This window comes from Octopus bimaculoides, chromosome 28, assembly GCF_046866305.1.
Source record: "Octopus bimaculoides isolate indiv1 chromosome 28, ASM4686630v1, whole genome shotgun sequence".
Lineage (NCBI taxonomy): Eukaryota > Metazoa > Mollusca > Cephalopoda > Octopoda > Octopodidae > Octopus > Octopus bimaculoides.
Genome location: NC_142955.1, coordinates 4,633,932 through 4,648,677, shown reverse-complemented (window position 1 = coordinate 4,648,677; position 14,746 = coordinate 4,633,932). Strand labels below are relative to the sequence as shown.

Genomic DNA, 14,746 nt, shown 5'->3' with positions numbered 1-14,746 from the left:
TATGTTATATATATTTGTAAATCCTGGTGTTTTTGTTATGTATTTGTCTGAATATTTTTTTTTCTCATACCTAATGCGCCTACTATGATAGGAATTGTTTCTGTTTAGATTCCACATTCGAGTTATCTCTATTTCCAGGTCTTTGTATTTTGAAAGTTTTTATTATTATTATTATTATTATTATTATTATTATTATTATTATTATTATTATTATTATTATTATTATTATTATCATCATCATCATCATTATTATTATTTTGAACATCCGTTTATCCTCAAAAATTGGGATTTCGGATTTGACCGAATTATTTGACGTGGAGGATCGGGGCACCGAAGCCATGTCGAAAACTGTGTTTTGGTAACCATGGATGTTTCTTCCTTATATCCCTATATACTGACCACGATGAAGGGGTAGAAGCATGCATTGGTTGTATAACAGAACAATTAAATAAAAGGTTCTATGTGCACAGATATGACATCAGTCATATCAGTAGTTCAACAGAATTTGCTGAACATTTTTTAAAAAATGAAAAAGATTTGAAAGTACATATTCTCAGAAAATATTCTGAATGCGCTACACTTTCAATCCTCAAAATGCGCGACGAAAAATATGTTTCTGAGTTCTTAACATCACGCTATGGAAGGATGAATAAAATGACAAGAAAACTTTATCATATTTACACAAAACTGTTTAATTAACTATTCTTCATTTTCCTTTCCTTTTCTTTTTTCTCCTTCTTTTTCTGTTTGTCAGTTGTAAACTTGAAATTTGAAAACTGATGATGTCATTCTATTAACGTGGGTTGCCTCGTTTAAATTTTGGATTTGATTTTCTATGTATCACTTTTCATTTTGAACTCCACAAAGACAGGATAGCTGTCGAAATATCGTTCAACCAATAAAACAGCTATTGCAATCGCATCGCGCTCTTCGTATTTTCTATTTACCTTTGTGAGGAGTTACGCCATTCCTTTTAAATTATTATTAATATTATTATTATTATTATTATTATTATTATTATTATTATTATTATTATTATTATGATAACTTAGGGCGCCCAATCATATATTCAAGGCCAAAACATATCAACTGGCTTCTTGCTTTCTTCCCCTCGGAAGTGTAGGTTGTGTATAGGGGAATCTCTTGCCATCCTTAGGTCCTTTCGGCCTAAAACATTAAATAAATTTGCAGAGGTGATCATTTTCTAAAACCATGTCTTCTATTTTTCTTAAAATATATAGAAGTAAAGCTAGATGTGGCAGATAATATTTAGTTTCCTTACTGGGTTTCAAAACTAGATACAAAAATTCCTATGATTAGTAGCCACCTACATTTCTAGCCATAAAATAAAATATAATAATTTTTTTGTTAGAATTTTTTTTTTGTTAAAAATTTTGGACTGGTCCTGCTGTAGGTTATATCTTATGAATAAGTTTTTGCACCCGTTTTGTAACTCTTGCGAACAACTTGAGTGTTATGGAATCTGTGTTATTTTCTGCGTTGGAGTTGTAAAATTTTTCTGCGATTTGTTACAGCTGTCAATGTATTGTTGCGTTGAATTGTTATCGTTTAAAATTTTACCTACTTGTGGGCGTTGTTGAAAATTGCGTGTTCTCCCTGGTGGGTGGGAATTGAACTCTGTACTGTTTTTTTCTGTTGTGGAATTGTTTTTCTTTTACTTTCTTTTTGAGAGAAAAATAATATTCACGTAGAGATTTTTTGTGTTTTTCAAAAATGGAAAATGATAAAAATATGGAAGTGGAGCAAATGGCTCCAAAAGAAAATATGATTACGGTAGATTATGCTGCGGTCACGAACGTGTCGCATAAAGAATAGAGTACCAGGCTTGTTATGGCATGCTAACGATAGATGGGGGAGATATTCGCATCTCCCCACCAAGTGAAATAACTACACAAACTCGTAGTAAAACCATAATATATAAAAATTCCAACGTGGAAGAAAAAAGATTGTCGCCAAGGACAAGATAAAGAAATGCCTCAGGCCCATATGGAACGACATAACAAATGTGGCCCGGGGCAAGAAATTTGCTTCTATCGAAGTAAGATTCAATGACAATGAGAAGGCCAAAGAGCACTCGATACGAACGCTCAAAACGAAGGAGGTAGTATTACTACCAACGTATCTGGGACGTATCTGGCGGGGTAAGTTGATGCCGCCCAATAACGTCGTGGGACGTTCGACGGAAGGTCCTGTCAAGATGCTAGGGGTCTGGTTTGGTCCAGACCTCCAGATAGAGAAGACTTGGAGCGAGGTTACAAGCAAGGTAACTGCTCTAATCTAGATTTGGTCTGGGAGGACGTTATCGCTGCTAGGAAGGCGGAGGTGACGCGGGTGTTTATTGCATCCGTGATTACCTACCGCCTGACTGTCATGCCTTACCCAGATTCGTGGATAAGCAAGCTGAAGCGACTCCTTTTTGTAAGGCGCTCCATCAGCTGTCAAAAACCGGTAAAGGGTGGGCTAGGAATGCCGTGGCTGAAGATGCGGAAGTTTGCGCAGAGGCTTAGGCATCTCTGGCGTCACCTGCGGACTTCTATAGGGGGTTCGCAGAGCACATGTCAGACGATGTCCTGGGAGAGACCCTGGGCTTCGATGGAAATCAGTTGGTCAATCTGTTCGAGAGGACATTCAGGCCGAGGTATCTGGATAATTACCAGAAATCCCCGGCCTAGTTATGTTACCGATCAGCCTTACCTGTTTGGGAGAGGCTATCGAGCCACGGATGTGCCATCCCACTGACATGCCCGAGGTGCAGGCGGGACAGGGAGACTGTCCTGCACACCTTCATGCAGTGTACAGAAATTATGGGACTGATAGCCCATGTCGAACAGCTGTTGTCAATGGCAGGAAGAGTACAGCTATCGGCTGAATCGATTATCAAGATTGTTTCGCCCTCCCTCCTTAACAGGGAGAGGGAGGCTGGTTTTTTTCTACAGTTTCATTCTTAATGACCTGATATATATATATATATATATATATATATATATATATATATATATATATATATATATATATATATATATATATATATATATATATGTACTGTTGTGTCTGGGGAGAGTCATTCTCTTTTGGTGCCTTATAATTTTTCTAAAACTTTCGTTGCGTCTTGCCACCTTCTCAATAGTTGTTGCAATAATTATTGCAAAGGTTGCAAGACGCAACGAAAATTTTAGAAAAATAAAGAAGGAAATGAGTGGAAATTTTACCGGTGAGTGTGTTGAAATATAAGGTACTAAAAGAGAATGACCCTCCCTAGACACAACAGAATATGCTTCAACACACGAACTCACATAAAGAATCTTGCAAACCAAATCTAAAAACGAAATGTCTGCATATATATATATATATATATATATATATATATATATATATATATATATATATATATATATATATATATATATATATATATATATATATATATAGGGATTTTAACACATGGACTGTAATTGGAAAGCATGGGGTTGGAAAGTGTAATAGTAATGGTATGCTTCTGCTGCAGATGTGCGAGGAGCTGTGTCTGCGTTACCAATACAATGTTTCAACAAAAGAATAAGAATGGAGAGATACAGTAATGGTGGTCTTATATAAGGGAAAGGGCAACAGGAATGATTGTGGTAACTATAGGGGAATATCATTGCTTTCTGTCGTAGGAATGGTTTTATGCAGGGTACTTCTGGACCGTCTGCAGAAACACGTTGCAGATTGTGTTCTTCCAGAAAGTCAAGTTGACTTTCGTGTGGGATGCGGCACTGCCGATGTGATCTTCTCAGCCAGACAGCTTCAGGAAAAGTGTGTCGAACAGGGTCTCGATTTATATCAGGTTTTTTGTCGATCTGACAAAGGCCTTCGATACCGTTAATAGAAATGCACTGTGGAAAGTCCTCCAGAAACTTGGTTGTCCTGAAAAGTTCCTTGCTGTGGTTAGGTCTTTTCATGAAGACATGAAGGGTAGGGTTAATGTTAAAGGGAAAATGTCGGAGCCTATCTCAATACAAAATGGAGTGAAACAGGGGGATATTCTGGCACTGACCCTATTTGCCATATATTTTGCGATGGTTTTCTGTATCGCATTCAGAAATTGTAGATATGGTGTTTACATCCATTATCGAACCTCTGGCAGCATATTTAATATCAGACGCTTTGCTGCAAAAACAAAGGTATTTGCCTTTATCATAAGAGACCTTTTGTATGCAGATGATTGTGATCTAGTAGCGCACACAAAGATTGATATGCAACACATTTTGAATGCATTCTCTGATGCTTGCACTGCCTTAGGATTGACAGTCAATCTCAAGAAAACTGTTGCCATGTACCAACCTGCCCCTGGTAAGCAATATATTGAACCAAATATCTATGTTCATGGTAGAAGACTTGGTGTAGTCGATCAGTTTGTCTACCTGGGAAGCACTGTTAATAGATATGTCAATTTGGATAATGAAATTCCATACAGAATTAGGAAAGCAAGTGATGCTTTCGGAAGGCTAGAAAGGCGCCTCTGGAGTCGGCGAGACATACGCAGGAAGACAAAGATAAAGGTGTACAAGGCATGTGTGCTTTCTTCTCTTCTTTATGCCTGCGAGACGTGGATAACATATCGATACCACCTTAAACAACTGGAACGTTTCCATCAGATGTGTCTCGGACGGATCTATGGCATTAAGTGGGAGGACCGCATCAGGGATCTTGAGTTATTGGAAAGCTCTCGGTGTGAAAGTACAGAAGCTCTTGTGTTAAAGCAAAGGCTCAGATGAAGTGGTCATCTGGTCAAGATGAAAGATTCAAGGATGCCAAAACAACTCTATTATGGAGAATTAGCTAAAGGAGAACGACCTCCACATAAACCAAAAAAAGAGATATAAAGACTTGCTGAAGGCTTCCTTGAGCGAGGCTAGCATCTCTCCTGACACATGGGAGGGCATAGCTATTGACCGTAACAGGTGGAGAAGAATTGTGCACGAGGGGACAGCTACTTTTGAGAAATCTCGAGTTGCGCATGAGAAAGTAAGGAGGGATGTCAGGAAGGGCATCACTATTGCACTTCCAGACGGTAAAGGTCTTCCTATGATGCTGACATGCAGTGTATGTGCAAGACCCTCCCTCAGTAAAGCTGGACTCAAGAGTCATCTTCGTAGTCATAAAGCGAGACTGATGATTGACAACGAGGCTACTAGTGGTGGTGCTACACACCATACTAATCATATCTGTCAGGTATGTAGAAGGGGTTGTGATTCGGCGGGAGGACTTAAACGACATGCAAAGGTACATGAAGCCCAGTTACAACTACAGCCGGTAAAGGTTTTAGGTGCCAATTCTGTCCAAGACATTGTAGATCTTTAGCTGGGCTAAAAAGTCACATTCGATCGCAGCACCGATAACAGTTAAGCCTCGTGCAATGGCCATACTCGATAACGAGGGGGCTGCCATCATATATATATATATATATATATATATATATATATATATATATATATGTGTGTGTGTGTGTGTGTGTGTGTGTGTGTGTGTGTGTGTGTGTGTGTGCAGACATACATAACAAGAGAGAAGGTGAGTGAGTGAGTGAGTGAAGAATAAAGAAGATATTGAAAGAGTAAGATTGAAGGAAGTTTGAATGAAGGGAGAGGATGGAGACAGAGAAAGAAATTTGTGTAGGAGAGGGGGAGATAGAGAGGGAAAGAAAGAAAGAAGGAAGAAAGAAAGAAAGAAAGAAAGAAAGAAAGAAAGAAAGAACGAAATAAAGAAAGGAAGAAAGAAAGGAAGAAGGAAGGAAGAAAGGAAGAAGGAAAGCAGGGAAGAAGGAGAGGAAGAGCGCAATAATTGAAAAAAAGAAAACGGAAATGAAGAAACATTACAAAACTCTTAATATTTATTCCGTCAGTTTTCAAGAATTTATAATATCACACCATCAACTGTTTCTATTTCTTCCTCAAGTCTTTGCATTATTGTTTTGTGTGCGTGTGAGAGAGAGAGAGAGAGAGATAGATAGAGAGAGAGAGATAGATAGAGAGAGAGAGATAGAGAGAGAGGAATTGTATTTCTGCACTACATTTGCTTTCAATAGTTGTTTGTTTGTTTTGCTGTTATTGGTGTTATTCTAATACTTTGTTTTGTACAATGTGTACAATGTGTGTTATTTTGTTGTGGTGACAGTGTAGAGTATGTGTTGTATGGGTTGTCATATGTTTTAGTGTCGGCTGTTGCGTAGAACATCTGCTATATGAGTCATGATATATTATTGGAAGGCATTTATGTAGAATATAAGGTTTGGGATTTGTTGGCGGTTTGCAAATGGCGGCGCGGGAACTGCAGAATACGATTTACTTAAGTACTCTTCAGCTGTACTACAATGTTTTGGCATATAATCATCAGTTAGAACAGTTCCTGGATAGTTATCATTGCGTATGGCACGGCCGTGTTTTACTATAATATACGGTCTGTATTATAATTATCATCTCCAACGTCCCGTGGACGGTCATTGATAAGAACTGTTCCAGTAGATCTTAAGATATGTTTTGCTTTCGGCCAGTAGAATACGGAAAACCCTAACAGAAATTTGAGCTATAAAATTTAAGGTAGTCTTTTACGGTAACATGTGTATCGCGTCAAATTGTGACTTTTCCGTATACTGTACATACTTATAAGCTCTGGAGTTTGAATTATTATTTTTCTGCCTCCTTTTAACCATTCCCGAGACATCTATTATAATAAGGATTATTGATTTTTCATTCAACTCATTCTGTTTATTAGTATTCCAGATCTCAAGGCGGCGAGCTGGCAGAATCGTTAGCGCGCCGGGCAAAATGCTTAGCGGTATTTCGTCTGTCGTTACGTTCTGAGTTCAAATTCCACCGAGGTCGACTTTGCCTTTCATCCTTTCGGGGGTCGATAAATTAAGTACCAGTTACGCACTGGGGTCGATATAATCGACTTAATCCCTTTGTCTGTCCTTGTTTGTACCCTCTGTGTTTAGCCCCTTGTGGGCAATAAAGAAATAAGAAAAGTTAGCACGTCGGGCAAACTGCTTAGCGGTATTTCGTCTGCATTTATTTTCTGAGTTCAAATTCCGCAGAGGCTGACTTTCGTCGAAATTCTTTCGGGGTTGATAAATTAAGTTCCAATTGCGTACTGGGGTCGATCTAATCAACTGGCCCTCTCCTCCAAAATTTCGGGCCTTGTGCTGAGAGTAGAAAAGAATATTTCCAGATCTTATGGCGGTGAGCTGGTAAAACCGTTAGCACGCCGGGCAAAATGCTTTGCAGCATTTCTTCAGTCTGATAAAATTGCTGGTATAAGACTGTTCCTAGATGCAATTATCATTGTTATTATTATTATTATTATTATTATTATTATTATTGCGTTGGAATGGTTGATTATGTGGGATATTTAAGTGAGTGCTGTGTAATGCTTAGATATATTTCTTTATGACTTCTAATTAAAGGTATAACTGCTAGTCACAAACTGTAGTTGAGTGACATGTATGCAACAAACTACATCCATAGGATTCATGCACAATACAAAATCCATTTGAACATGCAAGTGACGCAGTTGTCTTGGCAGCACGTTACAATTGTCTAAGTCCCTTAAACAATCACACACACACACACACACACACAACACTGCTACAACATTATTCATAAAACTCTGCCTTTCTCCTCCATATGCAATCACGTCCATTCACTCGGGCACCAATCTATAATGCTTATATTCATGCACCGGTTGTACATTATCCTTCCCACCAAGTTTACCCAAACATAAAATACACTTATACACAAAAGTATCATCAGTCAACTGATCCATCTGTGACGTACACCATCAGACTAAAGAGAAGACGAACAACAATAATCATATTCTAAGTCATGTTCACACAGAAAGTAAAAGATTACAAAACAAAACTTACCTTTTCATAATGAAGGCAATACCTATGTTTTAAGGGGTTAAATGAAGGATTGTTTTCGGGATTCTTCACTGCTTTCAATTCTACCAAAACTGCCTTCAGGACTACCATTAATGTCACTACTGACCCACGAATGCCAAGAGTGTGCACAGACACCAGGAATGTTCACTGATGTTTCAACTGTTCACAAAGAGCATAGACTGTGTACTTAAAAATCGGTATCATTCACTGTTATTACTAATCTCCATAGATATCACAAGTGCCTGCCAATGACAGTTCTGTCCACTGCAATCAATACCTTTTCCTCACATTAAGTCTAATGTCAGTATGACAAACATACGTCACTGATCACATCGGATAAATACCAATGCAATCCGTAGCACGATGGTTTGGTGGTGTTGGTCGTGATGATGATGATGTGGTAGCGGTGTTGCAGTGGCTGTGGTGTTGACGATGTTGGTTTTGTTGGTAATGTGGCTCTACTGGTGATGGTGTTTGTGGATGAGGTCGTAGTATCCTAATTGCAGAGAAGTTGTGTAGATGTTATGATTGGGGCACTAGTGTAGTGTTGTTTGCGTGATTACGGTAATGGTTACGGTAATAGTGTAGCCATCTATGACCGCATACATATTTATATGAGAGTTAGACAGTGGTCTGTTTCGATAATTTGAAATGTTGAGGTAGGCATTATATCTATGTTTTTTGGGGGGTTTTTTTTAATGAAGACATTTTAACGTCGCTGAGAAAAGTAATCACTGGATTATCTCTTCGTCGACAGAAACAAAAGTGATCAGGTGAACTTTCTAAATACATTTATGCTAATCAGCGATCATTTTATTGCATTCTAACTTTTGGCTGGCCCTTTGAGAAGCATTTGCTGGTGTTCATTTTCTAGATTTTTTTAGTACAATTGTCGATTAAATATGGATCGATTAATGCGCTGAAAAAAATGGATCATTGTATTAGCTTAACTGAAAGCAGACATGAACAAATTATTATTTTTGTTCCTATGTATGTGTGGTACATACATACAAACATACAAGCATGCATGCATACACACACACACACACACACACACACACACACACACACACACACACACACACACACACACACCACACACACACACACACACACACACACACACACACATATATATATATATATATATATATATATATATAATGGAAAAATTATACAAAATGTATAAATAGATGATGTGTAAAGCACCGGCACAGTTTGGACTACCTGTTGTTACCCGTAAATTTACTCCAAGAACTTCGCAATGGTAGTTGGGGTTAGAGTATTAATAAAATAGGAGATGCGATGTGTATTAGACTTTATTGATTACAAAACATGTTTCGATCCGTCATTCTGAGTCTCTTCGTTGTATGTTCATCACACTCGAATTTGATGGACATACGGAGGTAAGCAAGCCGACAAGAAATCTCTAGTGCGACTTTTTTATTGATGTAGCCGAAGAGACTCAGAACGACAGATCGAAAACGTTTTGTACTCAATAAATTCTAGTACACATTCTTTCTCCTATTTTATTAATACTATATATATATATATATATATATATATATATATATATATATATATGTATGTATGTATATATATTATCTTTTCTAAATCTCTCAAAGAGCGACATTCAGTAACAGTTCATTAAAATAAAGGCTATTTGCCAACATAATGTGGCTGTCCTGGAAGGGACGATGTTACTGTTGCTTTAGTCCCAAGAAACATCGTTTCTAGCTGGCTATACGACACAGTATCTGTGTCCTTATATTTTCGAGCGGGGAGTTCAGCACTCCCACCTAGTGCAAAACAACATCTGTGGACTAGTTCCTGGGTTATTACTCTTTATCAACACAGAGTAGCTGCTTGGCCAGATGGTGTTGCTAAACTCACCGTTCGAATATATAGTTTTCAAAGTGAAACACAGTCACTGGTCTAAAAACAGAAATATTATTATTTCTAAATATCTCAAAGAGAGATATCTCATTACGTTACATGATATTACATTACGTTACATACAATTATTTATCGATTTATTGTATCTTAATTTTAATTTTATATATATACAAAAAACGACATGAAAAGTACCAATCCAGTATTTTCTCATCCATGGGTTTACGACAATTAGTCTGTTACGTGTTTGTGAGTGAGTAAGCAAGCGAGTGAATGCATCTGTGAATGAGTGAGTTTGTGAGGGAAAGAGGATTTTTTAATGTTTTTACATGCGTTTTTTTTTCTGTAGTCAGATAATTGTAATTGTTAGCTCTTATAACGGCTAGAGATTATAATGGAGGAGAAGAGATCAGTTACTCATGTTTACATAACCATGAAAAAACAATTAAAAAACAACTGTTCCTATCTCCTTCCGAATTTCAAAACAAATGGTAACGTCTCACTGTAGGTGTCGCTAGTTTCTTGCAAAAGGCTAATTGTTTGATTTTAAAGAATAACTTATTTTTAACTTTTCGAAGAAGGCTGGGATGTTTTCTAAAAAAAATTTTTGATTTATTATTTTCTTCCTTCCACGTCTGAACTCTCAAAATGACCCAACGCAAAACACAATTGGAATATAAGCCTGAGTTCTTGAAATATGGCTTCACTGAGATGAGGGAACGATCTGGAAACATCCTTCCTATTCCAGTGTGTTCCAGTGCCTGCAAGACCTCGCCAATGAATCTATGAAAGGAAATAAATTGAAGCGTCATCTGTAGTCAGTTCACCCAAAGTTTGTTGAAAAACCACTGAGTCACTAAAAGTACAAAGAAGAACAAACAGAACGAAGTCGGATTGATGCTCCCTCGAATTCACCTTTTTCTATGGAGAAAGCTTCTCTGGCGTCCTTTCAAGTGGCATAGATAATTGCAAGATGCATAAAAGCTTCATAACATTGGAGAGGAGCTGGTAAAGCCAGCAGCAATGGCAACGGTAAAGACTATTGGTGGAGCAGATATTGCCAAGAAGGTTGAATCGGTACCACTTTCTGACAATAGCATTAAACGTAGAATTGATTTCATTTCAGAAGATATTTTGGCTCAACTGATCGTGGCACTGAAAGTAAAGAAGGAAAAATTTCTTTGCAGACAGATGAGTCTGTGGATACTGCAGGTAACCCTCAACTGATGGTTTTTATAAGGTACAGGGAAGAATTTCTTTTCTGTAATGCCCTGTCAACTACCACCACTGGAGAAGATATCTTTAATATGATGAACAATTTTTTAAAGAAACATGATCTAGACTGGTTGAATTGTTTGACAGTGTGCACTGATGGAGTTCCATTAATGATGGGAAATCGTTTGGGTTTTGTTACTCACATTAGAGCAGGAAATCCTGATTCTATAATAATTCACTGTTTTTTGCATCAAGAAAAGCTTGTTTCTCATCGCTTGAAACCAGACCTCCATGCAATTCTAAATGATGCTATCCAAATTGTGAATTTTGTCGAGGCCAGGGCTTTAAACTCACGTATTTTCCATAAAATATGTGAAGAGATGGGATCATATCACCAAGACTCGCTGTTCCCCTCTGACGTCCGTTGGTTATCTCAAGAAAAAATTCTTGGAAGTGTTATTGAACTAAAAACTGAAATTGAAATCTTTCTCTATGAGAAAAAGTATGCACTTTCAGGTTGCTTTCAAGACGTTGCTTGGCTGATGAAGTTTTCTTATTTGGGTGACATCTTCATGCACCTGAGTGAACTGAATTCAGACATGGAGGGTCGAAATCATACCATGGTGGACATAGGGGAGAAAATTGTCTCATTCAAGAAAAAAATTGCTCTTTAGAGAGAAACGTTGACCAAAGGAAAACTGTCATCTTTCCAGAACTAAGTGATGTGATGGATGATTCATTAGAAATATCCCTTGCTGACATCAAAAGTATTCTCGAAGATCATCTGAAGAAGCTTCAAGAAGAAATGGACAGGTATTTTCCAGAAAATGTTGACATCAAGAAGTATAGCTGGATCAGGAATGTTTTCAGTGTGAACGTCAGTGAATTTGGTGAAGATATTCCAGGGTTTCAAGAAGAACTTAAAGACCTCCAGGAAAATCAAGTGCAGAAACAACACTTTGAAAACCTCTCGTATTCAAAATTTTCGACCTAACTCAAGGAGAAACCCATTCTGACTCGGGAGACTGAAAAAGTTCTTCTACCTTTTCCAACAATATATCTCTGTGAACAAGGGTTTTCAAGTTTTGTTACGATCAAGACTAAAGCAACGAACCGCTTCGATCCTCAGCATGACTTGCGTTGTGCTCTAACAATCAACATAAAACCCAACTTAAAGGATCTCACTCACAAAATGAAGCAGTTCTATGGTAGTCACTGAGAAAACAATTTTTGGTTTTGTGACTTGACTACCAAACATGTAATAAACTTAGTCTCATTTTCAAGAAAATTTGTTTTTTCAATTGCTCCCATTTAATGGTCATGGAAAATCATTGTGTGTTAGAAATATGAATTTACTCAATAAAACCATATGCAATTATAAATAAGTAGAACATATCAAAATTATTAGTGATTAGCACTGCATGTACATACACTCATTTAGGGTCGCCAGGCCAGGCCAAGATTGTATTTAGGGTCACGACCAAAAAGCTTGTGAACTACTGATCTAATATATAAAATTGCTTGTTTGTGTTTGTTACCAAAGCACACAAAACCAGTAAATCAATCATGTTCAAACTTGGCATGAAAGATCCTTTGACGTAGATATAGGTTGTCCTCAAATTTGGACCTATACACTTTTAAGGGACAAGAGATAGTCCTCATTCAACTTAGTTTTGGTTGTTTAAGAAAAATAGATGGAAGTTAATGCAGTATGCGTGTGATGTGCTGTTGTTAGTGTGTTAGCGGGTGTGTTCACCCCTTTCTCTCTCGGTAATTGATTTAAAGTGAAGAGACAGGAAACACCTTCTACAATGGTCAGCAATGTAGCTTGAAATGGCAGCCAAATGACATCAGATATACTCTCAAGCAATTATATATATATAAATATACATGCAAAATTTAGGTTAGTTAAAATATGTTTTTGACATATTTCAGCTGCAAAAAGGCAAATTCACAACAGTTATCGTAGAGAAAGTGTCTCTCTTATGGTAAAAAAAAAAAAGGCGTGAAGACACCAGATTTGTTCAGTGTCGCCATCTATCAGGAATCCCAGACACCAATGTTTCGAGTTTTTTTTAACTCTTGTCAATGGGATGTACCTAAAAGAGGCAACTCTGAACAAAATGAATCATATTGTTTTAAATTATATAATATATATATATATATATATATATATATATATATATATATATATATATATAAATAGGCGCAGGAGTGGCTGTGTGGTAAGTAGCTTGCTTACCAACCACATGGTTCCGGGTTCAGTCCCACTGCGTGTCACCTTGGGCAAGTGTATTCTACTATAGCCTCGGGCCGACCAAAGCCTTGTGAGTGGATTTGGTAGACGGAAACTGAAAGAAGCCCGTCGTATATATGTATATATATGTATGTATGTATATGTTTGTGTGTCTGTGTTTGTCCCCCCAGCTTCGCTTGACGACCGATGTTGGTGTGTTTGCGTCCCCGTAACTTGGCGGTTCGGCAAAAAGAGACCGATAGAATAAGTACTAGGCTTACAAAGAATAAGTCCTGGGGTCGATTTTCTCGACTAAAGGCGGTGCTCCAGCATGGCCACAGTCAAATGACTGAAACAAGTAAAAGAGTAAAAGAGTAATATATATATATATATATATATATATATTGTGCACTCTACTACTATTACTATCACATCCCTGTCTATCTCTCTCCCTCTCTTGCTCTTCATCCTTTCTGTTTTTCTCTCCCAACCCTTCCCTATTCTTCTCTTCCTTTCACCGTTCCCTCTCTCTCACTCCTCCTCCTTGACCCTCTCGTCGCCGACACGTGACGAAAGGGATTCTTTCTTTCTATTTCCTGCCTTCCTATAGAGATGTGATTTTTTTGTCTCTCATTCACATCTAACAAGCGTTCAAAATAATAAGTTTTTATTATCGTCTTGGCCTAACAGCCCTTACCGTTTGTTTTCACTGTTCTGTCTTGTTTTTACTGTCTTGTTCTCACTGTCCTGTTCTTGTTTACACTTTCATTCTCCGCAAAAAATTCCAAATTTTATTTAATTTGCTTTGCGGGAAGGACTGTTCCAACGAAGTCGCGTATTGTCCTTGCATTCGAAATGTGGAGTAGATGGTGCAGGGACAACTGAAGAAGGGAAATATTCTTTATGTTGCATGTCTCGTTTTTCTGTTTGTTTTTTCGTTGTTCGAAGAAAAGTTTGTATTCTGTCTTCGTCTTTATGTTTTCGTTTCTCATTGTGTTTAACGTTTTTTGTGATGTTCTGTACCCATATATGCATGTATGCATTATGTATACATATAGATGTAGGTATGTACATATATGTATGGATATATGCATGTATTTATATATTATTTATGTTATTATATGATCGAACGCCACCCATCCGTCTCCAAGAAAGTTTTATCAATATATATATATATATATATATATATATATATACATACATACATACATACATATATACATACATACATAAATACTCATTTTAAAACTAGTCCTAGTGGTCTAAACATTATTGATCGCGCATAATATATGTGTCATGGTTGTTATATGGTGGTTTAGATAAGAGTTTTGACTGTTATTTCCAGTAGGTAGCCATAATTGGAATGTCCTTTGATTAATTTTAATCCTTCAGATATTCAATGCTATTTGGGGCCTGCAATCGCCTATATCATTGAATCTGTTTTTATCATTTTTTATTATTAC

General features: G+C 37.3%; 2 protein-coding genes across 2 annotated transcripts in view; one reads left to right on the top strand and one right to left on the bottom strand.

Moving 5' to 3' along the window:
* The window catches only part of LOC106873261 (uncharacterized), a 35,798-nt gene extending 27,462 nt beyond the window's left edge, over positions 1-8,336 (bottom strand). The window contains exon 1 of the mRNA XM_089343882.1: positions 7,922-8,336. The gene's annotated coding sequence lies outside the window, so the exon portion shown is untranslated. The remainder of the gene's footprint in view (positions 1-7,921) is intronic.
* A 2,803-nt stretch (positions 8,337-11,139) lies between these two features.
* On the top strand, positions 11,140-11,721 carry LOC106873262 (protein ZBED8L). Its single transcript, XM_014920554.1, has one exon. The coding sequence runs from the start codon at positions 11,140-11,142 to the stop codon at positions 11,719-11,721; it is 582 nt and encodes a 193-aa protein (XP_014776040.1).
* The last annotated feature ends 3,025 nt before the right edge of the window (positions 11,722-14,746 follow it).

Excerpts from the sequence above, each read along its gene's own strand:
- LOC106873262 (XM_014920554.1), top strand. The coding sequence starts at position 11,140 with ATGATGAACAATTTTTTAAAGAAACATGATCTAGACTGGTTGAATTGT.